A 26,693-nucleotide genomic window follows, 5' to 3' on the forward strand; every position below is an offset into this window, starting at 1 on the left:
AGCCGTCGGAGGGGGCTGCGGTCGCCGCACTCTCCGCCGGCACTTCGCCAGCAGTTTGTCTAGGTGCTGTTGCCACACCTGCCGCTCTAGCCGCTCTAGCCTCCAGTAGGCGTGTCACGGGCCAGTATCAAGTCAACCAAGTCGGTGCTACCGGTACTACCTGCCCCCGTCACTCTCCCACTTGTAAAAATAATGTCGGGCGGCCTGAGCGATCAGGAGGCGGCAAAATGCTGCTCCGAACCGGACCCGGCGACGCGAGACTTCATCATGCAGCAGACCATGTACCGCATCAAAGATCCCAAGGCGTCGCTCGACTTCTACACACGCGTACTCGGCATGCGCCTTCTGCAGAAGCTCGACTTTCCTGAGATGAAGTTTTCGCTGTACTTCATGGGCTTCGAGGAGTCGGTGCCCGAAACGAGCTCGCGCGAGGAGAGGGCGCAGTGGGCCTTCAGCCGCAAAGCCACGATCGAGTTGACACAGTGAGTGCGTCCCATCTAGGATACAGCGCAGTTGCTGTAGCGCGATACGCACACGCAAATGTGCGGAAAACCACCGCCCGTTACGTCAGGAAGTGTTTACGGAGTGTCGGCGAAGTTGGCGGGGCGCTCCCGATATGGCCTTCCAATTGGAAGTTCAAAGTTCGCCGACCGTCAGCAGGGTCTTGATGTGTATGTGTGAACGTATATCGGTCCAGAGAGGTTCGTGAAAAGTTATGTGCGCCCATGATGTCTCGCTGTGAACTTCAACACTGAATAGTTAATACAGTCCTGTCCGTTAACCAGAATATCTATATCCAGTCCACCACATCTGCAACCTCTGCTTTCATATAAATGTCACTGACATCCTGCACTTTTTTTTTTTTTCTAGAGCTCAAGCACTAAAAAATGTGCTGAATGTCACCGACCATTCTCAAAGACCTCGAATGATATACTTAATGATCTCAATTTTTTTCACATCCACTTTTGTAACTCTATGTGTGAGCCTTAACTGTAAAATATCGTGGCTAACACATATATGTTTGCAGCTCTTCAGCAAAAGGGACGCACTTTTTCATAAGTGTTCCTATTGCACCCCCTCTCCACGTGTTCTGCACAGGGCTCTTTGCACCTTTTTCCTTGTAGTTTTTACTTAAGTCCATGCTCTCATCTTACAGTAGTTCTCATAGTAGTTACCTCAGATCAGCTTTTAAGCATTTCTCTCCTACACACCTATTGCCCTGAGATCTTGGAGGGACACCGGAGAGAGACGTTTGCTTGCATTGGTACAGTACCATATTTTAAACACACAGAGGCCACTCTAACCGACAGAGCAAGTTCATAAGGTAGACAAGACCAAAAAAAAAAAAGACGTGCTGTCATCACTGGCCATTTTTGAAAGTAGAATACATGCACTGACTCAGACTTCTTTAATATGTATACTTGCAGTAGACTATACTGCTGTTAGCTTAAAAATGATAGTAATCTATCCTCCTCATTAAAGATGTCACGACTTGAAATCTGGAAGATTTTTAAATTCCATTTTCTTGGTGATAAACGAGTCTTCTGCTGGTGATCAAATGTCAATGTAGTCAGAAGAAACTGAAGAGTCATTTTTTGAAGTTGTCCTGAGTGTGCTGCTAACTTTTGTTTCTCTGGAGCAAATTGTTCTTGTTGTCAGGTTGCGCTAAGTACAAGTGTGCATTTAATTTTATCAGTAACAAAATATCAGAGGGGCACCCACTTACACTGTGCTGGCAATTCAATAGCATTTTAGACTGTTTATGCCTTTACATTGAGTTTTGTGGCATTCTTCTATGGGTGTGTTTGCATACACCTATATGTCTTGCTTCACCTTTTGGTGCCACTTAGCTGGTGATTAGCGGAGTTTTTTGATATAACCAGTTGGGAAACTCAGCTTCAAAAAGTGACTAGCTTCAGTATGCACTTCTTAAGTGCCTATAGATTGTGGTGCCATCTAGAAGCGGTCAGTACACCTATCTGCTATTACCGCTACTGCCTTTTGAAAATCTTTTTCTTGTTTTCTATCTTAATTGTCTCTACAACCATTACATCTAACAATGTTCGTTACTGCAAGCTCTTAAATTTATTTTCCAGGTGGTCGTGCATTTATCAACAATTTGAAAGTTTGTAACTTGGACACAGTTTTCTTTAATGGCCGTGGGCACTGCCACTATCCATACAAATAATTTGTTCAAAGTTAACGAAAGGCGCGGTATGTCACACTTTTTTTGTAGGCACCTGAACCATGCCATAAGAGAGAAATGTGGAAGGGATTGAAAGTGGGAAGAGAGAAAGACATGCTGGTAGTGAAGGGATACAAAGTAATTTTGGTCGCCTGGGGATCTTTATCGTGCGCTGACATCGCACAGCACACTGACGCCTCTCCGCTTTGCCTCCATCGAAACGTAGCCGCCGACTGTCTTGTTCGAACCTGGGTACCCCACTATTCGTACGCACCCGAATTTTGACTAATCAAAACCGCTGTTTTTTGATATGTGGCCCCTATAGAGAGTTTCACAACTGCAAATATTAAAGAGCTCTACATGATTAGATGTTTCTCTGAAGGTGCCTTTGGGTGGCAACCTTGACCCAAAGATACATTCGAAACTTGTTGCCGTCACTTCTGGCCTTGGGAATTGTCAGACAATTGGCATATTTTTTCTTGACAGTGCTTCTATTGCTATCACATGTTAAAATATGAACACCATTCAAGAAAATATACATCATTCCTCTGACAGAGCTACAACTGTTCAATTTCTGCCAGTTATGTTTTTGTCTTATGTTGTGGCAACATAGTGCATATTAAGTGGCCAACCTATTCCCTTTAGCAGCACATCTTCGAGTCAGGTCAGTCAGTCACGTCTTAGGTCAGTGTGCAGCCTGCCTGCTCATACAGAAAAGACCTATCCAAGAAATTTCAATTTTTATCATTGTATTACATACCCAAATTAAATATGCAGAAATCAGTAAATCATTTTTTTTTATGATGGCAAATCTGTACTCTTTCCCAGCTGCACTGTCACTGCTACAAACTTAACACAAAATCAGCTGTCTTGTCGATTTAGCAGTGAAGCCTTCTTTATGGTCCAACTCCATCGGTGCAACAGTGTTTGGTGCTAGAGAAAGAAATATCAGTTTGACTGCACTACTTGTTTTATTATACACAGCTCTGCCTTACGTGAGAAAGTACATAAGCCTTATTTTTTCATATACTATTCATTTATATCACCATTTTTAGATATAAATGAATAATTTAAAAATAAACTACAAAACAGAAAACTAATATGCGTTTGTAAATTTGTCATAACCGAGTTCAGATGCCTACTGCTTCAGCGTTTTGTGTGGTTGTTAACATGTGGGCTTTGTAGTAAAGCAGTTATTTCAAACGTGCATCCTTTCATGCAGCAACTGGGAGGACCACCCAGAGAATGGTTACCATAATGGAAACAGTGCACCTCGGGGCTTTGGTAAGCGATTCTTTTTGCACCAACATTTGAGAGGCCACTTTTACACTAAATTCTCTGGAAGTTTCTTCAGAGCCCTTGCACAGCAACTCTGAATGGAAGAACAGATATTGGAGGCAGTACTAGCCTTGTAAAGAGGGGACACGGCTTTGAAATTGCAAAATTGTGATAAAATATTAATTTCTTGAAGATGTGTATCTACTTGCATGCGTCTCGTTTCCAATTCTGCCTAATGTTTCATTGCTGAAATCTACAGCGAAGTGCTTTAGAACGCTTCAACAATCTGCATTTTCTCTCCATTTCAATTTTCTGACTAATCACTTTGTGAAGCAGATTTCTTCTTGACTTCTATTTATTTTGACCCAGTTTATTTTGTTTTTTTGAAACCATACTGCAGGCCAAGACATCCCTTTAGCTATTATTATTATTATTAGTTTCAAATCTCCTACAAAATTGCACTGTAAGAATTCAAAACTGGACCTTAGAGTCTTATACATGAAAAAAAAAAAGCTAGAAAAATGTCTGGTCCTACAGCACGCTTTACGCAACGAATGTTGTAACCAGCCTTCTGCCACATTTTGCTAACGCTGCAGACTTTGCACAAGAATCAAGGAATAGATATATAATAAAAAAAGAATCTTGATATATAACCGTGAAGTTTTGCGTAAAGCAAACTAGAAATAAAAACATTTTTGCTGAAACCCGCATTCATACTTAAGTTTTTCCTTGATGATGAGAGCAACTTTTAATGTATTGCACATTATGAAACCAGAGATGTGATCTAAAAGATTTGTGCTGGAGAGTTCTGCTAAAGTATTTTGCAAGAACATTTCGTGGCAAAATTTATTGATAACTTAGATTCCACACTTCCCTCCTAGTTGCATTTATGTGGTATAGAAGACTGTATAGTCTTCGTAGACAAATCACACGTGTTCTGTGAGCGTGGTGAAGCGATTCTGTTGCTCATGATCTCTAGTTTATATTACTGAACCTGGAGGATTCATGCAGACTTGATGGTTTCAAACCTATCTATCACATCTTTGCAGTTTTAATGAATAGTTTTAGGTTGTGCACTGTAACAGCGGTTCTTCAGGCAAATTACAAATAAAATGGCCGCACTATTTCATGATGGGGGCACGGAATGCAGGAGGGAGATTTTGGTGTATATTTTGGAGCAGGTACGATTTAACCCATGGGCTGTTAATATATTAATCATATGGAGTAAAATTACCATGCCCTTGCATTCTCTCTAGGTCACATAGGCATAATGGTGCCCGACGTCGAAGCTGCCTGCGCCCGGTTTGAGAAACTGGGCGTCAAGTTTGTCAAGAAGCCCCAAGACGGTGAGATCGTCGCATGCCCAACCCGATTTGAAATTTTCTTTAAAATATATTTCATGCAAATGCACATTGTTAGTGCGTTGCAAGCTGCAGACAGAAGCCATTAATGCTGTTGCATCATACCATTAAAGACAGAACTTAAGTTACCCTAAAATATTTTGCCGTGCACCTGCCCTACGCAGGCAAAAAAACGTGGACAGTAGGCAGTGCAGCTGATACGCAGGGCTCCTGTCAAACATAAACAAGCTGCGGCAGTTTTGGTTGAAGGCAAAAAATTGAAGAACAAGCTTGGTTTGAAGTTAGTTTTTAATAAACCAGATACTGTATCTGGACCACGTATGCCTGCGTAAAGTATGCTGGAAAAGGAGTGCTTAAAGAACCCACAAATACAGCTCACGGAATCCAGTTAGAGGACCTGTGATACAGCAGGATGACTTGATATGCAAAAGAATCATTTTGACCTTGCCACTTTTCTTAACATTGTGTGTGCATTACTTATAAGTAAAATATAGATATGGGAATTACAGGCATCTATCTCCGTGCGTGATAAGAATGGCTCTTCTTGAACACTCGGTTACTGGTACTAGAACGTATGTGGAAGAGTGCCACTTTAAATGTCATTTTTGTTCTTGATAATATAGTTGAGTGAGCTTGCGAGTTGTTGCTTACTGATCCATCTTTTTGCTTTTTAGCTTTGTTTCCACCAGAATGTTCATTGCTGTCCTTAATTTTATTCGAACTGGCGCAGAAAGTTCTGAACATATTTTATGAAGCCAGCCTTACTTAATCAAGCCTCAAGTCCCATTCATCTCCCATAGACAACTGTACATTTTTTGCCCCCTATAGTGAAAGCATTTTTGACAAAAATAGTAAAGTCCGTCTGGCCGCGGCGACGTACACCCCACGCAATGTCATCGCAGCACGTACGTCAACATCGCAAAGCAATGTCTCTTTTTCAGAAAAAAAAAAAAAGACAAAAAGAACGTCTTTTTTATTTATGGCTTTACCACCATGCTCACTAGCTGTGAGGAAAAGCCAACTTTACGTAGGCCTTGGGGCCGTGAGGGAAAGCATGCGGCGCGTAGGAGAGAAAAAAAATACAGCTGTCTATGAACGTGGAAAGTATAAGAGGGTAAAAGTGCAGTGAGAAATAGCGAGAGGGGAAGAAACGGCCAAACATTCACAGCCCTGTGCAGTGCAGAGCCTGAGGCAGCGGTTCTGCCGCGCTTTACTGTTGCGCGCATTTTTCATATTTTGCCTTTCAAATGACAGGAACAGCTGAAGACAATGCCGTATTCGTGCAAGGCTTTCGTTTTCACAAGAAATCCAACTCAGTTGTATTTGTAGCCACGTTGCATTCATGCTGAAGAGGTACACAACTTCCACAAGATGCAAGCAAAAAAATTACAACTGGAAAAAAGAAACTTGCACAAAGAGATGATAAGAGGTGGATGGAAAGCATCTTCAGGGCCATGTCATCACCAGCAACTGGTATAGTAAAGACCCTGTCTAGGGGAGAAAAGGCTACCGTAAATTAACATGAAAATGTGCTGAGGGAACACGTGGCAAGGAACTATACCGGCTGTTTGTGACAACTTTGTTACAATGAAATCGATGTGGGCATCCCACGACATTGTGTCCTGAAAAATGATGCCCAAAGTTTTAAATCTAGGCACAATCTCTATAATATTGGGCTGTAGTATAATTTTATTTTGTGCATCGATCTTCTTGTTCTAGCACGGAACAGAATTGCTTTTGTTTCTGAGCATTTATCCTGAGGCTATTCTTTTGTGTCCATTCATCAAGCTTCATTAGTGCTGTATTAGCTAGAGCTATTACCTGATGACTTAAGTTTCCTGTAAAAAAATACTTGTCATCCGCGTAATTTATGAATGTAGCAGATGGAGCTATGCTGTAGACATCGTTCACATAAATTCAAAAAAGAAAGAAGAGGCCCAGGATGCTACCTTGAGGTATGCCTTAGGAAACATTAAGTGGGTCTGACAACGAATCTCCGAATATGCTGCTTTCAGTTTGAGCCTTGAAACTTTGGTGCCTCTACTCATACGTCAAATTCTCAATCGATATTTTTTTTCTTTACTGCAGGAAAAATGAAGAATATTGCATTCATCCAAGACCCAGATGGCTACTGGATTGAGATATTTAACAACAAAACTGTCATTAAGGACCTGTGGAAACAGTGAAGAGTGGCTCTATGCTATGTTTATGAAAGTTTGGAAAAGGAAGGTGCCTTAATGCAGTGTACGAAAAAGTATCATTGTTCACGAAAATAAAAGTGCCCGTCCCTCTTTTTTACGTTCCTTAATTTCGAACGACTACTCTGTGAATCGGTTCCGATGGGAATTGCCATGTTGGGACTGAGCAGAGTCCGGGCACTTCTTAAGGCAATGCAGGCATCGTTGATGAAGGTCCGTACGCGACGCCACAGGGGCTCCTGCTTCTCAGCAGGCAGAAGTTTTGCCCGGTACACGAGGTCATGAACAACGGGGAACCCTCTCCCCGCGTATGCATTGGACACCTGGGGCGAGAAGATCAGGTGCCGGAAGGTCGGGCGGTCCTCCAAGGGTGCTTGACGCAGTAGGGCACGCTCCACCAAAAGCATGCGGTCGTTGACCCTCCGTCGCTCATCTTCTCTGTTGGGGAAAAGACGGAGAGCTGCTCCCTCAGCATTTACCTGCTGCAGAGTTCCTAAATTTGGTGTGTTGCTACTAAATGAGCGAAAGTGTGTGATCGAAGCAACCACTAAATCCGTTTTACTGGTGTTTATGCAGCTGGTACTCTTCAGAGGAACTGCAATATAATATATAATTGGTTCACAGGAAAGGAAAGGCGCAGTATCTGTCACACTTGTTTTTGTGGACACCTGAACCCCGCCGTAGGGGAAGGTGGGAGTTAAAGTGGAAAGGGAGAAAGAGGAGCCGTAGTGGAGGGCTACGGAGTAATTTCGACCGTGCGCTGGCATCGCACAGCACACGGACGCCTCTTCGTTTCGCCTCCATCGAAACGCAGCCACCGCGGTCAGGTTCGAACCCGGGTAAAGGTTTCCAAGACTCAATGTTCCTGTAATAGCTGTACAAGTCAACAAAGCTGCAATAACGGTAGGTAACAGTTTGCTCCACTCAATATCTGGCAGATGTGTATGAATATGCCCCACTATTTTCCACTTAGGCTTAGCGTTAGGGTTCAGTGTAAGCTGCCTGCTACCATATAGCTAGTATATAAAGTGCAGCATCGCCAGGATCCAAATCTTGATGATGAGACACATTTTAAAATATTGTATCGCAAATGCATTCAACTATGCTAAACTACATGCACTGCTTACCGAACTGCTCACACGACTCTACATTTTCCATTCCGCTGAAAGGGAAGACAGTGGCGTACAAATAGTTCCAAAAAGGAAACAAAAGGGAGCCCTGGTACTCACCCCAGTTTTGCTTTTGCCAACCAATTATGCCACTTTTCAGCTGCATCAGTGTACAGATGTGCCTCCTTGGTCAGCCAGCCTGGGAAAGAAAGATAGCCATAGAATGCTAGCGTCAGCTGTTCATTTAGAGATTCAGTCTTGGGGAATGTGGTATGCTCGAAGAGTAGAAATAGTTGAGAAACAGCAGAGAGCACAAATAGTAGCCATTATGAGAAGAGACGTAATGGATGTGCATTGGTCGCTAAACAAGACGAGCAGTTATGATAACCGATTTTCGAATTCCTTAACAGCGGGAGTGATCACGGGGCATGCCATAGTAGACACCTGTGAATTATTTAGGCCCTTAGGGGACCATTTTTTTAAATATGACAGCGCTCATGTGCTTGTTTAGCAAAAAATATTCGGCTTTTCTGTAACAAAATTCCTTAATTCCACCCCCCACCCCTCCAGGAACCAATCAGAGGGTGTGGCCAGATTTGAAAACACTGTTAATCCTCCTGATTTGGTTAAGATGATGTCACAAAGGTCACATGACCCCTACAGAACTAGCCAGAGGGTGCTGCCATCTTTGAAAATAGAGGAACTAAAAGTCGGCAGGGGTGCGCAATCTGCCAGATTATGTTAATCCAACTCATCAAGCAATGTTAATCCACTAAATGACCTGCTTTAATACAGATTAATAATCAATACAGGTTAAGGCACAACAGTGGATTAGGTTAGCATAATCCAATATGCTAATCCAATTAAAGGCACTGGAACATTCCAGAAGGGTGATGACTCATGTATACCATACAAGCAATGTGGATGCCCCAAAAATTATAAAATTGGCTGGGAAAGGTATTGCATGCTACATCCTACCATGGTTCAGGCCAGTTGTAAACAGCATGCGGCCTAAAAGCAGCTGTGTAGTGTAGTTGGGCTACTATGCAAGCACACGAAGACTGAATTGAAGTTAAGAGAAGACACAATTTAATGGAAGGAAATACATTAGATATGCACTGTCGATATCTGATCTGGCAACTTAACTACTCGACGACCGTTAATCGCCTTAAACAAGGCACAGAATGCAAGAAAAGACAGAAGTTGGACGTCACAAACTAGTGACCGTAGGCTTATGACGCTTAAAAGGAGCTGAACTAGCTAGCGTTTTCTTTAAAACAGATTCCAATATCTCAGTACAGAAGTGTTATACTGGTCAGTGGTACAGTATGGTATTTGGAGATTAACATATACTGAAGTTCCACATGCTGTAAAAAACACCATTGTGGTGACTCCAGATTAATTTTGGCCACCTAGGGTTCTTCAGCATGCACTAATGCCATGCAGCACCCCCTTTTTTTTCTTGCATTTTTCCTGCATGTAAATGCGACAGACGATTAATCAGTTGCACCATTGTTTTCTTTAACTTGTAGACCAGTCTTACATTTCAGTAACAATCTACTATGCACGGTTTCGAGGCATTCCTTGTGTGCTGAATCAGTGATGAAGCCAGATTATAGGAAGCTTCTCATACAAGCCGGGTTTCATCGTGAAGCTGCCATAGCAGTTTTAAGAGTGGATGAAATGTTGAGATGCAAAACTGTATGAGAAGCTCAACAGCTGTAGGCCAGCCACCTTTCAAAGCATCTTCATTATGTTACAGTTTCACTGGAGAGAAATAACTTCTGAGCGTTTGACTCACCAATCGGCACTTTGTGGGCATTGAGCAGCGCGTTGAGGTTTTTAAGTTTGCCGACGGCCGTCTGGATTTCGAGTGCCACATTGCGAAAATCGTAGGGCAGCAGCTCAGCTTCAGCAAGCGTCACCGTCAGCAGCCCTTGCAAGCGGGCGCATAGCTCCATGAAGCGGTAGGACGGGTCAATCAGGGTCTCGTACAGGCGAATAGTTTCGAAGGCCGTGTGGTAGGCCGAGTACGAGCCCAAGGGGAACAAGTTCTGGAAAGAGTTGCTCAGTTCAGCAACTGACCTCCTCGTAATGCCTTTCAAACCATGTAAGCTCATTTCATTCTTCGCTCCATGCCATCCGCGAAAAAGGAGCACCGCATAATGTGGGAGGAGCATACATGCGCTAGTGTATGTATGCCAGCTGTCAAAAGTTTATGGAATACATCATTGGTGGCAAAACAACTTCAGCATTGCACACATCATGAAATAGTTGAGCATAATTTTGAATGTGTGAATCGCACAGTGAAGCACAAAATTTCAAGCAATGCACACGAGATATGTACAAAGAAATGACACTAATATGCTAAAGTAACTTTCGACAGCAGTTGCACATGGGAACTTACGGGACAAGAGAAACAAAGACCCGTTGATTTCAGAGAAAACCATTAAACAGCATCAAGTACTGCACCCATTTTCAAAATAGAATAAGAGTTGAAAAAGAAAAGTTGTCAGAGAAAAATTTTGCACGCTTGATGGACAAAAAAAAAATTCTGAGAGCACTGTCGGATCTACACTGCAGAAATGCGAAAGCCGGAGCGTTGCTGCTACACATGGCGCCTCACGTTTTCTCTCATTATCATTGCCAACTAAATGCACCGTCATTATTAAATTGCAGCCTCATTGTCATTACTACTACCATCCTCACGGTAGACAAGAATTATGATGAGCATTTCACGATCCCGGGCGTGGAACAGTTTGCTAAAGCACTCGGCTGCAGATCCGAGGGATGGAGGTTCAATTCCAAATGGGGACAGGAGTTAATTTTCTGATGACAACATCAGGATGATTGAAAAGTGACACATCAGCACACAGATCTCATGCACAGATCCCACACACATCCTGCGCACAACTCTTGCGCACGGGATTTTGTTCCATGAGCTTAGAAAGGCTTTCGACTAAAAAAGAAAGTGTTGGCTGTCTAGGCAAAACACTGAGGGAAGCATACCATCATTTCCACCACTGTTCTTAATTAGCATTAACAAAAGTGTTTACCCCTTATTTACAGATCTGCATCCTCTTGTTCGCCTTGCTGTCTGGGCAACCTCTGTGCCACGTTCTTCACGAGCAGTAGACACTACTCCTGAAAGTGCCTCACCTTGTCTTGTCGGAAGGTGAAGATGGCTGACGGAACTCCCGCAAGGAAATTGAAGGCAGAGTTGTCCATTCCGCCATGGGTCAGATACACCCTGCAGTAAGTGGAACCCTACTGTGAAAAACTGCTGTGCTCTGCTAATCTCCGTTCCACAAGCACATGGCATGGACAGTAGACGGCATAGGGATCTGAACACTCAGTAGTGGACATGCAACAGTGTTCAACCTGTTGTAGCGTGGAAGCACTTAACTACTGAACCTCAACGAACTCACAAATTATATAAGCGTAAGGTCAGAGGAGGGTGCAAGATTCCGCAAGCTGTAGACGATCAAAACGAGATTGCGGCACTCACGTGAAGTGTTGTCAAGGAAAAACGACGAGTACCATGGATGTGCGCATTAAGTGTGTAACACACATTATGGAAGGATCAAGCAAACAGTGGTTTACTCTCACGTTATCCTTGGCAATGGGTGATAGGTCATTTTTTTCCTGTCATATGCAATACGTAAGAAAGCTCGTTTGTGAAATTTCGCAAGTATTAAAAGCCGGCAGCATTCTGATGTGACCGGCCCATACGGTAAACGATGGAGAAGAAAGTGAAAAGGGAAAAAGAAAACGGGGAAAAAAAAATAAAAATTAGAAAAAGAGGGGATTCAGAGGTGGCAAAAAGTTCGGAATGAAAAGACTATGCTTGGTGATGCTAGTTAGGAACATTTAGAGTGTGCAATTGATCAATTAATAAAATGAAATAATTGAAAAGAAAAAGAAGTATGCATTCAAAGGTGTTAAACTGCTCAGAATAGAAAGCCAATGTTTGCTAATGCTAAGTACCAGTGTGTAAAAAATAACAATTAAAAAAGAATTTAAAAAATTTATGAAGTGAAAAACGTCATCCGTATGTATGAAATGCTATCGTGTCACACCCTTAATGGCGGAGCTCAGGTATCCTGCTAATTTTTTTGTTAATTTATAACATTAGTCTAAAAATTCCGAGAGCACTGTGGAGTCTACACTGCAGGAATGTGAAAGCCTGAGCGCTGCCGCTGCACATGGTGCTTCATGTTTGCTCTCATTATCATTATCAACTAAATTCACCGTCATTATTATTGCTACGAATACGAATTGAAGGCTCCGACATCCCTACCCAATTTTTGCATGCCTGTCCTCAATGCACAGCTCCCAGAATCACTATCACTCGATCAATCTTGTACGAAACGTGGCCCTGCAGAGCTCTAGAGCAGCTAAGCGTGGGGTAACTCACTTCACTTTTGTAGTCCCCGAGTAGGCATGCTCATATTTGTACCAGTAGTCGTGCAGGGTGTCGGTGCGATTGAATGGGACCTGCAGACACAAGATTCAGGACAGATATCGAGCTTCATGTCACCACATACACACAACGCCCCTATGTCAAATGCGTACAAGCCCCAACGTGAAGTCACTGCGCTTCATTACTTGATGTAGTTATAGCGATTGCCCCATCAATCTCGCAGTCATGCAAGTGTTTTTTATGCAAAGCAATATTTCAGTGCACATGACAGTCCTATGAGGTCTAGCCGTTCATTAAGTTTACAGAGACAGCATGTACAGGAAGAGCCCATATAATGTTGTCCAAGTAATGCGAAGGCCTTTAATTTCGTGGTTGCTAATTTACACTAACAGGCATGCTGTACATAATCCCAGATCTTGTTAAATGCGAGCTTGTATAGATCTTTGCATAGGGCAAGGAGGATGTCAAAACACCTCCTCTCTGGGCTGTTGCAAACCGGTTCTGCTCAGTGGGCGCATACACCAGCCCAGTGAGCATTATGGACACGCCCAGGGACCTTTGCTAAGCCTTCCAAATGATTGAGAACAAACTATATTTTAGGCCTCTGCATTCTTTCTTTTGTTCTGCAAGAGGGTGGTGCGTGCCGTAGAAAGCAGAAGCTTGCACATAACAGTAACTCCAATGCATGCACGAGCACGCAACCACAGCCTGGAGAAACAACTGAAAAAAAAAAAAAAAAAAATGAGCAAAGGCTCGGAACTGCAGTACATTTAGGAATGCAGAGAAGAAACCTCTTGCTCGAAATCCTGAAGCATACTCAGTTTTTGAAATTTTCAAAAATAAGTGCTCTCAAATCAAAAGGTTTTACAGAATGTACACTACTGAAGAAAGCCCAACCTTTTGTATCAGCAGCCTTGAAACTTGCTCCGCATCACAATGTTCTGAACACGCGATTGCCTCATGCAACCATGTAGGACAGGCTACGGGATTGAGTTTATTAATTAACGTAATTAGGCTGGCTGGCAGATGGCAGAATAAGCCAAAACCTACCGTCACCTTGAAGCAAGGGACGTATGCAAGTCAGTATTCAGAACGCTGTATCAGCACACACTGGCAGGCATTAAAAAAATTTTCCATAGTCGCTTCTGGGTGCATCCGACAAAGGCTGACCTCACAGAAATATGCTCCGAGTACGCACTCGTTTGGTCATCGCCTCCAGGAAGTTCCTCAGCACGGGAGATGCATAGGCGAAGAACATGATCCCTGCAGAAGGGAGGAAAGAATATAAACAACATATGGACTTACCACGTAGGCTGAATTGTGGTATATATTGCATTCGCTAACCGGAGACGCAGTTGTCCACATTCGTGTAGCCTACACCTCCACGGGTCAGCAGTAGCAGCTTCTCCTGCAAGTAGTGAACTACTGTGTTTCAGTGGTCACAGGCTGTTTCACTGGCTTCCTGAAGGGCCTGTAAAAAGCTGCATTGTCGCTGAGCTAATCAGACGTCATTGGGAAAAGAATTTAGCATGCAAAGAAGGCTTCCGAATGTGCCGTCTCAATTACAGACAGCACATATGTGAGATGAAGCCAAAAGCTGAATCATATTTTCATAAGCTTAAAATTGAGCTCTGGTGTTCCGGAGTGCAATGTTAACGAACATTTATAAACAGAAATTAAAACAGCCGGTGGAAAAGAAAGTCAAGATTCTTAGCTACAAGCCAGTGTCAAATTTTTTTTTGCACGTTTCCTTTTAAAGTGAATGACAGTGCGCATTGGGTCTGAGTTTCACTCATTGTCGTTCATAACCATTCCATTCCAGATTCTACTAACTCGTAAATCCGCACGAGATTAGGAGAACCAAACTATGAATGCCGTGGCAATGCTCTTGTTGCGTTTGTAACACATTCTAGCGCAGAACGTCTTCACTCCGAGAGTTGCGCAACAGAAGTTCTAGCAGCACACACCTCGACCCACTCGCCGGATCCAGCAATGGCAGTTTCTTCGGCGGCCCAGAGGGCAAGCACTATCGTGCGTCTAGGTCGCCAGCCACGTTTGAGCCGGGCGCCCAAAATCCGGCTCACTTCTAGCAGGCTGGCAGTGGCTGAAGAAGGGTCGATGGCCCCAAATCCCCAGGCATCGTGGTGGGTTCCTGCAATGCTGTAGCGATCTGCACAAGACACAACACCACGTAGTCAGCTTTGCAAAATTGAAAAGAAAAAGGCTGCAGTACTTTTGCAGACTAAAGCAACACCTGAGCTATGGAAAACATATACAGAGAGCATTATGGATTAATACGCACTGCCTAAAACTCCCTATACTACACTGACATTCAAAAATGCACCTAGCTTCCACAGCTCGGGACGCAAAACACGTAAAAAAACTCGTGCTCAGCAGTAAAAGAGCCAGTGTAAAAGTACAGTATGCCAAACAAGCGGTAGGAACAAAAGTTGCCAGACCAGGCAATAGGAGTTGTGAGGAGTAACTACAAGGATGCCAAAATGATATTCACAGTGAAGCTCAACATCTGCCCGCTCACAGACTTCTCGGCGTCATTCCCCTTCTGCGCTGTAGAAAATAAGCTTTGATAACTGCAGCCAATAAATCTGCTTAGTTTTACAGTGAAAACTGTTTTATGGGGAATTCTGTGACATAGACTGTCAGCAGCCGTTGACATGTTCTCAGATGACCAAGTGCGTAGCTGTGATCCCGTTGCTATTCATGCGGTGGCCCAGGCAAACAAGAAGTATGCAGGTATATTAGACTTTGCTGTAGGTGTTAAACATCAGTGCACTGCACGCGTGGCAGCACGCAGTTATTTTTTACATGACATCGACATGGCACGTAAGAGCGCATTACGTCGAAGTCCCAGCACTCACCCGGTTCCACTCTGCCCCTAATGGTGCCGATGACATCGTAGACAATGGGCCGTGCCCACTTGCTGTTCACCACTAGTCGCAATTTCCTGCGAGGCAGTCACAGAGTGCATCAGCCATAAAACGATGACGGTGTTTTACCGTCATCGTTAAAACATAGGACATCCTGTGACTGACAGCCACATTTTTCAAGCGGGTTTGCAGGGTTACAGGATACTATGACACTGTTTCCTATTACACTCAATTTTTTAAGGTTATTTTTTTCTTTCACATCATTTTTCTGTAAAAATTTACAATGTCACATGCATTGCCATTTATTCAGCTGCTCCGAAGCACCATATGCATGTGAGCAATATAAATCAATAAGGATGAACATAGCACAGTGTTCAATCAATCAAAAATAGAGGCTGTTTATTTGGCATTCTAGGAAAATGACTGGCACCTGCAGCAAATTAACTGTTAGGTTAGCGCTACTATACCTCTGCATAAAAACCAATGACAGTATCAATGTCTACCAACAATATTTGTGCTTAGCAGTAGAATTGTTGACTGGTGTGCATTGGGTGGAGGTGGTGGCGGTTACTGGTGAAACTGGCCAAGCAGTTAGCAGCATGTCAAACATATTTGGATTGCAGTAGCTCTAATTTACTCGGCATACAGATTAAATTTAACCGTTCTTGAGCTACACGAGCTGAAAGAGGAGAACAATTTCTGAGCTGGATTCCCAAAAAATTACCAACTTGCTAGGCACTTGGATAACACTAGCTCCTCGGAGTGAGGAGGCAGACAGAGGAATACGGTTTCTTCGGACTCACTTGCCACCTTTCAAAGGGCCTGTTGGTCGACCACCGCCAGACAAGTTGAGCACTTTGCCGTCCAACTGTCTGTGGGAAGAATGGCGCAAAACAAGGATGTTCACAAGGGAGGACACAACTGCACGAGTGTCTGCAGCACAAAGAGAGAATTTCACGTCTACAAGTTTGACACGGAGTGCCAAGGCACTATAGGCTTTGAACAAAAACTCTTTATATCAACGCTCATTTGCAGCTGTGACCAAAGAAACAGGGACCACTTCAGGGATTCTTTTTTGCATTGCCTGTTGCATGCACTTATGCAACTCAGGATTATAGACCCATATCGGTTGGTTTGGTTTATAGGGTTTTAACGTCCCAAAGCAACTCGGACGTGAGGGGCTTCAGAAATTTAACCACCTGGGGTTCTTTAACGTGCAATGACATCACACAGTACACAAGAAATGCCAGTGGACATTAAAGAATCCCAGGCTAAGGTCAACAACTATATCACTAGGGCTTCCACTCTGCCAAAAGCCACTGTCTGTCTGTGCTACAACAGGTGGAAGTTGAAGGGCATTCACAGATTATGATAATTATTGTCTGGCAGTTGGCATGTGACATGATTGGGCACTGATTGTTCAGCAGTTTTTGTGACGTCACAAGACCATACGGCACGGCCAAACCAGCAGGAGCTGCAAACTCCAGCAGCTCTTTTGAGATGGGAATAGAACAAATCAGGACAATTGGAACCCTGAGCCAGACACGGTACACCTTATATAAAGCAAAGCATTCTAACTATGTCCGATGATCTTTCACATAATTTTGTACTTTTCATCAGCTTCCATCCGTGTGTAATGGATCCAGAACATGCCTCTATCACATTATCCTCTTGAATTACGTTACGCAGCCCCAAAATTTCACAGTGCATGACCACCAAGATCGCCAGTCACTTCCAGTTCACAAGAAAAACCATGGAAAATGAAAGTAAACCATTCAAAACCAGAGAGGGTTAACCTTGCTAGAGCATGATAATTTGTAGCCCCATGAATTTTTCTTTATTCTACAGTCTTTCTTATCTAATCTTTGACAAGATGGCAAATAAACAATTGATGCGGTGCTCTAAAAAGTTTGCAAGCTACCTAACATATATGATTGAGAAAAAGTCGCCAAGCATTGTCACAAAGTTGCTGCAATGAGTCTTTCACTGAAATGTAAAGCTGTATAACATCAAAGCATTGCAATTTCAATCTTGAAAAAAAAAAAAAATAGAGGCCGCCATCTGCTGATGACATCATGCATATGGCACTGTACATTAACTCTGCTTTTAGGCCGCAACTTATTCCAACAGCACACTCTTACTTAAATATAAAAATGCAGTGACAATGAATGTACCTAAGCCAGAACATGCACCTGTTTTTTAACGTTCGTGTTACTATAGTTCGCCGACAGGCCCTCATGAAAGACTTTTTTTTTAAAGGGCTGGCCACGTACGCTCAATCGATGTACATACTCACTCAAGCAACATCTTGGCGAAATTGTAGCTCACTGTGAGAGCTGGGATTCGAGGAAGTTCACTGCTGTTGGTCACACGGTAAACCCCATCTGCAAGTGAAGAATTTTCACAAGAACGTGAAAATCATGAACGTGATCAAACATGAAAAAAGGAAAAACTACTAGGGCACACTGAAGAAAGAGCGAAAAACGAAGAAGTAAGAGTACAAGAAAACGAAAAACGTCCCTGCATTCACAAGTCTGGTAGACTTAAAGGTACATTCAAAACAGCAGAAACGTAATAGCTCACTATCTTCTTTGTATTCATTAACGTCTGACAACAATAAGGAAGTATGCACTACACATGCCAGAAATAGGTGCACGAAGCAAGCATGTCACTAGTTAAGGCAATGATTATGGTTCATGCTAAGAGGTATGCATTAGCAACGTGCTCGTGACATACACTGCTGTAGCTCAGTTGGTAAAATACCGACATGAAATTCGGAGACCATGGGTTATATCAGTCATTTTATCCAAGTAGTATACCCATTATATCCACTATTCCATTATATCCATCTTCCATCTTTTGCCTTTCCCCTAAAAGAGGAAAGGCAGATTTCCCTTCCTCCATTCTGCCACCTGGCCACTGTAATGGGTGGCTCTCTTGTGTATCAATCGTAGCAGGTGGCAAAGGCTTCAGCACCACTGCACCATATTTTTCAAATGCACCCCCCCCCCCCCAAAAAAAAATAATCTTAATAAATATTGTAACAAAAAGAAAGGGCAGTAAAAGAAAGTTTCATGCAAAGGTAAAGGGTCACAGTGTCGCACCACTTCACCCCATTTTTCGAAGTCGCCTCTCAAAAATAATATATAATATAATCTTAACAGAAATTTTTAAAATAACAAAAGAATGTTTCCTGCAAAGATTAATGGTCACATTGTCAGGATAGTAGGAATAAGGCAAAAGAATTGTAACCTGAAAGTATCGGTGATTAGTATATTTCCCAGTTATACACTGTAAACAAAGTGACACCTTTAAAAGTGCTTTTCCATGTCTATAACTTGCACCCTCCAGAAAGTTCTAGAAAGGGTGCCATGAGGTATTTATTCACCCCTTTAATGGGTGCTGTGTTGCTTTCTACACCCTTTGAAAGGGTGCGGCAGTATTTAAGTGCACCTTTTCTGGAGGGTGTGTGTTATAGACATGTAAAGGATGCAATTTTATTCACAGTGTAGCTTGCCAACAAGACATATGTTATCCTTTTCTGAAGAAAAAGAGATATGTGGAAAGTTAGGGTTAAAACCCTGGAGCCTTTTTTTACATGCTTCTCTTGCAGAATTAAAAGGAAACCTGAAACTGATGAAGCAGAATACGATAAATAGTGGATGGCAAAAGCATACGTTGAAAAACAAAACTGAACCTTTCCAACAAATACTTGCCACTTATTTCTTGTCATGCACATTGGAAATCACCTTTGCCACTAACAGGTGTGAAGCAAACCCAGGCGAAAATCAACTGTTAGGCTGTTATAGTTCTTATATGCCATACATCTTTTGCAAAGTAAGAAGGTGGCTGTGCTTCATTTTACCGACTGACGGGTAGCCTGGGGTCTCTGGGTCAGCAGACGTGAACAGGGCTCCTCGCTGCAAAGCTGTGCCATCCACAATGGTTGTGTTTGGGTAGAAATTCTTCGCTCCTCGCAGGCTGGGCTCCAGGAAGAGAACAGTACCAATGCCACCGCGCTCCTGGCACACGGTTATCTGTCACAGCCACAATGGGAAAAATTACAGTCTTATCAGAATAAAACATACTACCTTTCTAATACCTGCACCAATTACTATCGCACCTTCATAAATGGCAAATATAACCGAGTCCAGATATATTGAACTGGAATTATATATCAAATTACTGCTTATATCAAACTCTCAGACCATCCCCTTAAGACTCCCATTCAAAAGTATATCAGTGTTGTATTTATCAAACTCCCATTAAGTGGAACATTCTGATATCCATCACCGACGGGTGTTCCATGAGTGATAGTGGCAAATGGATAATAAGCAACAGTGTTTAACAAAATATTAAGGCTCGTGTGCATTTTGTGGTAGGCACCATCTCAAAGTTCTGGTTTTAAAGAAGTGTTACTGAAAAACATATGGCAAAAGTGCCAGGGCTCAGTGTTCGAAATATGTATACTATGTTGTTTTATATTTATGATTCATGCATTACTTTTAACGTTTACAAGACCATATTCAAACAATATTCCTTTGTAACATTAAAATAATGTTTATAATGCAGCATAAAACATTATGTAAAATTATAATAACAATAAAAAGTTATCATCAGTATAATGAATGTTCTACTAATGTTATCATTATGTCACAAAACATTAAGCAACATTTAGGAAAGTTAGATAACAATTTTATAACATTATGCTAATGTTCAGTGCTACCTGTGGGCATACCTGTGGTTTACATTCTGAAGCTGTATATGGGTTATTAGAAATTCAAAGCAAAGGGGTCCAGATTAACTTTGGTCACTCTGTGGTGTTTAACGCGCACGGAAATTTCATAGGACACAGGTGTTTTTTCATTTGCTTCCGTTGAAATATGGCACTGCGGTCAGGATTCAAGCGGCTGCCAGTGCATTTGGCGCATACTACAAGAAAAAAAAAGTGGAAGATAACTATGCCAACACCAGTAATGGCATTTAGTGCATTTTCTAATAATTGCAATTGACTACCTCTAACACCATACATCATATCCTAATAAGATCATCGAAGGGTAGCTGAAAAGCAGAGAAATTCAGCTTCCGAGTTACAGCGGAAGAATAATAATCTTCCATACTGTACCATCTGTCAATAGTTTAACTGACATAATTGATTAGAAAAAATAAACAGTGTGGCGTATCGTTGACAGTGCTTACCTTACCGCCACGGTGCCCTCCACTATAGCGTGCCAGGCAGATTCGGCCTTTGACAGTAGCCTTGTGAGCCTCCAACAGGTCCACATCCTGGTAGGTGCCTGAGCCAACATAGACTACTTCGGCCTGCACATTGCGACAGGTTGTTAGGACTTCCATATGCCGTAAACAGAGCTCTGAGCACATCCACAACGTTTACCATCTTACAAGCATGGACAGCATTTCAAGTATATAGCTCTGCGTTCACAGCTGTTGGGAAGTGTGCAAGTGTTATGTAATATGCGTTACGGGGCTATTTGGTTCATGCTCGTAAACTTATATAAGTGCAGCCTGTTATGTTGACTCTGTTGTGCTAATACTATAGTTTACAAGTGCTATGTACTCTGCAGTCCATCTGCCACTTGGTGTGTTCTTGGTGAGGATTAGTAGAGGACAGAAGTTTTTTTACTCTTATTTCGTCCTCATTCTCTGCAGCTCTGTGCGGAAAACACCTCTGCAAAGCAGCTGTCTGAAGCTCACATGCAAAAAAATATATATATTCCGTTTGTGTAGACTGCAAAGGTTTCGCATCATTTGTCCCATATATTCTACCTGGTGGCTGTCACCTGATTCAGACTGGCCTGGGGGCTCAACACGAAACTGTCAGCCATTCTTCTTATTCTTAGACGACCTAAATTTTACTTCACATATGCTGTTCAGGTTGAGCTGAGCTGCTGTAAGTTGTGTCAGCTCAAAACTGCAAGTATGAATTCCAAGCTGTAATCGCCGAGCATGTACTGGCCAATGAAGCCCAGTCTTTGTTACGCTATTCAGATAGTAAAGGGGGCACCAGTGACTTCTAGTACACATTCCTGTTAATACTACCCGATTCAGAAATATGCAAGTCTACCTGCCAGTACTCCCATTTCTGCTACCTCTTATTTTCTGAGTCTGGGCTCATTAAGAAAGTGGCCAAAATAACAAAGGTTTTCAGTTGAATGCTACAAGCTACTGCACTTAGCATAAAATTAAACACTAACCTCAACTGTTCCAGGATGTGCATATGATAAGTAGCCAGGCACCACACTGTTGGTCTCATCACCTGGCACCGGATCCTCTTGCAAGCTAGCCTCTTCAAGCACCTTTCCCTTTGCGTCCACAAGTTGCACCTGGGCCAAAGGACGAAGATTACGCTGCTTAACCAGTCATGAATAATGCTAAAACAGTTAGCCAGGAAAAAGTAAAAAAATTAGTTAAATCCAATGTCAACAAGAATAAAATATGTGTCTGTGCTGATTGGGGTACCTTATTGGGGTTCTTCTCATCGGGATACTGGTGTAGAATCCGGTAGGGAACCTTCTCGACGGTGTCCAGTCCGTGTTTCCGAAACTCGCCAGCGATAAAGTCAACAATATTTTTCTCGTTGTATTCTGTCCCAGATAGGTGGGGCCTTCTTGCGAGAAACCTGAAACATTATGATGAGGCAGAACAATGGGTCATACCCTAATGACTGAAACAAACTTTCCATGTTGCTCTGTTAGACATTGTTCTGGAAAGTTTCAGTCTGTCAGTTGCTTCAATTCCTGAACTGCACTTGGTGCAGGTTGGAAGAATAAGCAAGACCTCTTTAACCACACAACTACAAACACTCAAAAGGCTTTCATTAAAAAAATGTTAAAGTGATAGTGAGCAGGTTATGGAACACACATAAGCAAAAAAGTTTAGTTTTCATCCTTTCCAATCATTTTATGCACACCGTCTTTCACCATCCTCATCACCATTACATCGCACACAGAACATTGAATATGAGTATACGTACATATATTTAAAGTGCGTGAATTACGTAGTTACAATCACAAACGATATGCCAGGATAAGGAGAAACTAGATGTTTCATCAAAGTTAGGTTAGGTTAGGTTCGTGCATGTACCTAGTGTACAGGTAAGAATCCTGCAATGGTGGCACCAGATCAAGAGGAAGGCAAGCTTTCCATACTTATACTTACACTTTTATACTTACCATATCTCAATGATAGCGCTCAAAAAAGCATTAGTGAAATGCCAAGAGTGCTTTTAAAGTTCTTATGCACATACTTTAACATACTAGTTAAATGTCTCACAGCAACAACGAGGACAGCAATTAAACTGAAAGTTGCATGCGAATTGTGTTTTTTCCAGACACCAGATGTTTCCACGCATGCAAACATCTACTACTCTATTTTGTCAATGAAGGACATTAAAGTATACTCCAGTTCTGAGGCTTAAAAGAGCCAACGAAGGTAGCGTGGTGGTTCAAAACATCAAGAGGACTGACGCCAAACAGTTACGACGCACCTGAGTGTACGGCGCATGTAGTCCCTGCTAGGCTCGACCTCAGAACTTGGCCTCTTGCTGTGCCGCGGAGGAGTTCCACGTGTTCCTGTGGTTCCCCTGGGCAGCTGTGTAGTCGATGGCAAAAATACAACGCTTGGCGCTCGGCTTCCGCCAGTGCTGGCACTGTGCAAGACACTTGACCGCAACGCCAAGTGGGGACGACGGGCAGACATTATCATCAAGGCGACGATCACCACCAGAGCCAACACAGCTACGATTGCTGCCGCTGGCCAGATGTGGAAAACCCTGTAAAAAAAAGGCCACTTCCCATTACGCTCGATAATATATTGGTATAATATTAAAATAATGCAACAGTAGCTTTGAAGAAAATCCGCTTTAGCTTGTATACACAACCCAGTATTTAGTACTTTAGCTTTATTATCACATCTTCATCTCTCTGGAGAGCTAAAAGTGACCAAAACAAAGGGTCATGTTGAGTGTAACATATTTTCTTCATTTCTGTGATGTACATTTCTGTTTACAGATGTATTCAGTTAGCTGCTGAAAAAATTACTCTAGTTTAACTGCAATGGCAGTTGGTTTAACTGACCGAGGCTGCTTTCCATATGCCTTGTTCGAAAGTAGAGAAGAAAACATGAAAAGATAGCACTGTCTCAAAAGCAGTGCCAAAAACAGATATAAAGGTTTCATTAGGTTTCGGGAAATTATATATTGCACGTTACTCTTCACGTAATGACAGCGGCGAACGAAATTTGAAGCACTTAATGTACCTCCTCTGGCATCGCCATGCACGCCTAAAACATTACAAAAAATATTTGCAGGATTTGAACATGGGCAGCCTGAGTTTTCTCCACATTTCATGGGATCGGTAAAATCCAAGGCCACATTTTGCATGCTATATTGACTATTAATGCAAAGATTCTGCAAATAGCACATCTGAGTGAAATGAGTCTCCCATACTGATAGGCATGCATGTGACTAAAGAGGGCCAACCAAACGGTCATAACCTTGTCCTTTCCACATATTCTTACAAGCAATACTCAGTGCAGTAGTTCATGAACCTCCCAAAATAAACAGGTAAAATAAATAGTAACACAATAGATTTCAATTGCACTGAAATCCAGCCAGGAAGCAGCCAGTCAGGTGGGGAATAGAGGCTATCACTGAAACAGGGTAGCCACGGTCAACGTACGAAAAGGCTAGCTAGAGACCTGTGTGAGAGTGAATCGATTCGTTAAAATGAGAAATTCTTACCGTTTGCGGGGTTTTTGTTGAACAGGAGCCCCTGTTTCACCCATATCTTCTGTGGAGGTACTGGAAGTGTCACTCATGATTGGAGTTAGCTGCATGACATGAGGAGAGAAACAGATGGCAAACAAGCCCTCCGACCATACGTGCTGCAAGACAGGATGTTTTGCCCATCTGTTCCTAACGTTTGCTGCGATCTAAACTATAAATAGTATAGATCACGGATTGCTGACTCCCAAGGCTGAATTATGCAATGATCACATCACAAAAAACCTGTCAATCAGCCCTGCTCCTACTGGCAGATATTTCCACCGGTCGGAAACAACCAATAGGTGTGGGGCTAATCGAATAATTTGTGCCAGATTTGTGACATGTTTGTTATGTGATTATAGTGTAATATATGTAATACATCCCCTAGTAATTCTAACTTAATTGGACAGAGGATTGACTAGTTCAACTATATTGATTTTAAATCAAGATAAGCATTTTCAATACACTTAATGCTGACAAGTGCAAAGTGCCAGTTCAAGAAAACTGCAAACGTGCAAACTAAAGCTTTAGAGAATTCAAAATGATGACAGTCTACTTGTGAAGCAAAGATAAGCGCGAGCTTGTACATGTCTTGCTCAAAGCCAGGCATCTATGACTTGTCAAACTATCAATTTTCACTGAGAAAACATTAAAACACCATTTTCATCACCCACCACAGCAATAATATGTACACAAACATCTACATGCCAGTATAACATATTACTGTCTTATACAAGTGTCCCTCTCTCCCACTCATTAATAACTACTTAAAATGTTAATATTACACATAAGCATTAGGTTAACATTAGTAGCCTGCATTCATTTTTTGGCTGTTAAGCATCTCAGAAATACATGCCCTTTGGCCAAACACATCACACGATATTGCTGTGCTTTATACTACACGTGTGATGCGTTCTGTTGTGGTAGGGTAAAGTACGGCACGGTATATCGTACTGTGCTGTACCTATCTGGGCTATAAAGCAACATATATGGATCGAGCCCGCACACTAGGCAATAACTGACCATGGCTTCTGGTAAGTTTCGACCATCTGTCATTTTTAACGTCTACTTGCTGATATCGCACGTAAGTGCACGGGTGCCTCGCGCGTTTTAGCTCCTAATGAAGCCACCGCGGATGGACTAATACCGTCCATTCCGTACGTCATCGACTCGCGCACATCAACGGCAAAGGTCGTCGCGACCAGAACGCGGCGCTCGATGCAGCTCAATTATAGGTACGCACCTGATTTCGGAGAACACTTCACAGCGGGGCTTGCGGTGCTCACGGAGGGCGAGCCGATTGTGAATGGGCACGCGCGTGACCGGTCTCTTCGTCTTCTTTTGTTTGTCCATCTCAGCACCGCCTCCCGCGGCGACGGCTTGGCTGTGATCAGGATGGAAGGAGCGAAAGCAACACTTTACAGCAAATGAAAGCGAAAAGTAAACCCCAAATAAGAAGCAAAAATAGAAGACAGCAGCTCACGCCACTGATATGTCGCGTACCGCGAAGCAGTTCATATTTGCCGCCACGAAGGACGCTACAGAGAGCTATTGTCCATTGAACTTGAAATACTAAAGAACTTCGTGCCATAGGGGACATGCCGCTGTTCTCGACCAAGAGTAAACGTCGTGATTTGCTGGTGCATCGACTTGTACTACATACGCAATGTAGACTCAAAACAGCTCAAGGCAAGCCCGCGTGAAAAGCAGAAAACGAAACCAAGACCACGTGCCAAACCCTTGGCCAAACCGGTAAACCAGGTAAACTATCCGAGTCGCTTCAATCGGATCCCTGGCTTTATTAACAACCGTACAAAACTGTATAAATATGGTATATTTTAAATAATACGATACAATAATTAGAATAATATAGTACGCAAATTAGGTGTCTATATAAAAAAAAAAAAAAAAAAGCGACGGCTAGCTCTGGCGTGGCGGGATGGTTTGTGTTGGCGACTTTGGCAATGGTCGACCGCGCGAATTGCGAAAACGTGCATATTTGAATATCACTGAGCGATGTCGGCTGCGCTGCACGCTAAAGAATTAACTATATAGTTGGTTCAAAATTCCTCCACCAAGGCCAGTATCGGCACCATGGGGAAGGGTGGTCAACTGGGCAACAACTGAAAACTTCTGAGCGCTTCGTTCAAACCCTGATGGAGTGACGGTTCTGCAGCTCCACTGCCCTGTAGCCCCTTTTCGATGAACGCCGATTTCTGTTCATTTAATTTTTATGAAGAGCAAGGTCACCCAGGCCCACCCAATATTTTATCTCTCCTATTTCTCCTCCGTGCCAACACACCACGAATTTTAATTCTCTAAATGCACCCTTTTCAAATATTTTCTGCTAGCTATTGGAAAGTCACATTTCAGGAAATTTAAAACCTGCTTTTGAAATCCTGATGTCTTTTGGATGCCCCAGTAAAGCGCCTCTTTGAATACAACATATTAAATAATCATCAAATT

General features: G+C 42.6%; 2 protein-coding genes across 3 annotated transcripts in view; one reads left to right on the plus strand and one right to left on the minus strand.

Annotated features, from left to right (window-relative positions):
* The first annotated feature begins 192 nt into the window (after positions 1 to 192).
* Glo1 (Glyoxalase 1) lies at positions 193 to 7,118 on the plus strand. Its single transcript, XM_084582774.1, has 4 exons — positions 193 to 482; positions 3,408 to 3,469; positions 4,720 to 4,809; positions 6,913 to 7,118. The coding sequence occupies exons 1-4, from the start codon at positions 193 to 195 to the stop codon at positions 7,008 to 7,010; spliced, it is 540 nt and encodes a 179-aa protein (XP_084438900.1). The 3' UTR covers positions 7,011 to 7,118.
* LOC146176437 (uncharacterized) overlaps positions 7,082 to 26,693 on the minus strand; it is a 22,897-nt gene continuing 3,285 nt past the window's right edge. The window contains exons 1-19 of one of the 2 annotated variants that reach the window (XM_084582769.1): positions 25,731 to 25,966; positions 25,471 to 25,611; positions 24,204 to 24,292; positions 22,950 to 23,234; positions 21,923 to 22,082; positions 21,658 to 21,786; positions 20,642 to 20,764; positions 19,308 to 19,479; positions 17,739 to 17,826; positions 16,246 to 16,314; positions 15,434 to 15,519; positions 14,522 to 14,724; positions 13,899 to 13,962; positions 13,753 to 13,817; positions 12,549 to 12,628; positions 11,291 to 11,381; positions 9,933 to 10,185; positions 8,252 to 8,330; positions 7,082 to 7,460 (exon numbers count right to left, since the gene is read on the minus strand). In XM_084582769.1, the coding sequence (XP_084438895.1) occupies positions 7,082 to 7,460; positions 8,252 to 8,330; positions 9,933 to 10,185; positions 11,291 to 11,381; positions 12,549 to 12,628; positions 13,753 to 13,817; positions 13,899 to 13,962; positions 14,522 to 14,724; positions 15,434 to 15,519; positions 16,246 to 16,314; positions 17,739 to 17,826; positions 19,308 to 19,479; positions 20,642 to 20,764; positions 21,658 to 21,786; positions 21,923 to 22,082; positions 22,950 to 23,234; positions 24,204 to 24,280 (2,403 nt within the window). In that variant the 5' untranslated portion in view covers positions 24,281 to 24,292; positions 25,471 to 25,611; positions 25,731 to 25,966. Of the gene's footprint in view, positions 7,461 to 8,251; positions 8,331 to 9,932; positions 10,186 to 11,290; positions 11,382 to 12,548; positions 12,629 to 13,752; positions 13,818 to 13,898; positions 13,963 to 14,521; positions 14,725 to 15,433; positions 15,520 to 16,245; positions 16,315 to 17,738; positions 17,827 to 19,307; positions 19,480 to 20,641; positions 20,765 to 21,657; positions 21,787 to 21,922; positions 22,083 to 22,949; positions 23,235 to 24,203; positions 24,293 to 25,470; positions 25,612 to 25,730; positions 25,967 to 26,693 lie in introns of those variants that run through there. The other variant, XM_084582770.1, reaches the window with a different exon arrangement.

The sequence above is a fragment of the Amblyomma maculatum genome, chromosome 10 (assembly GCF_055883805.1).
Source record: "Amblyomma maculatum isolate TAMU_Amacu chromosome 10, ASM5588380v1, whole genome shotgun sequence".
Taxonomy (NCBI): domain Eukaryota; kingdom Metazoa; phylum Arthropoda; class Arachnida; order Ixodida; family Ixodidae; genus Amblyomma; species Amblyomma maculatum.

Coding starts and splice junctions, on each gene's coding strand:
- Glo1 (XM_084582774.1), top strand. CDS start 193: ATGTCGGGCGGCCTGAGCGATCAGGAGGCGGCAAAATGCTGCTCCGAA. Junction 3,470..4,719: donor CAGTGCACCTCGGGGCTTTG/GTAAGCGATTCT, acceptor CATTCTCTCTAG/GTCACATAGGCATAATGGTG. Junction 4,810..6,912: donor TGTCAAGAAGCCCCAAGACG/GTGAGATCGTCG, acceptor TCTTTACTGCAG/GAAAAATGAAGAATATTGCA.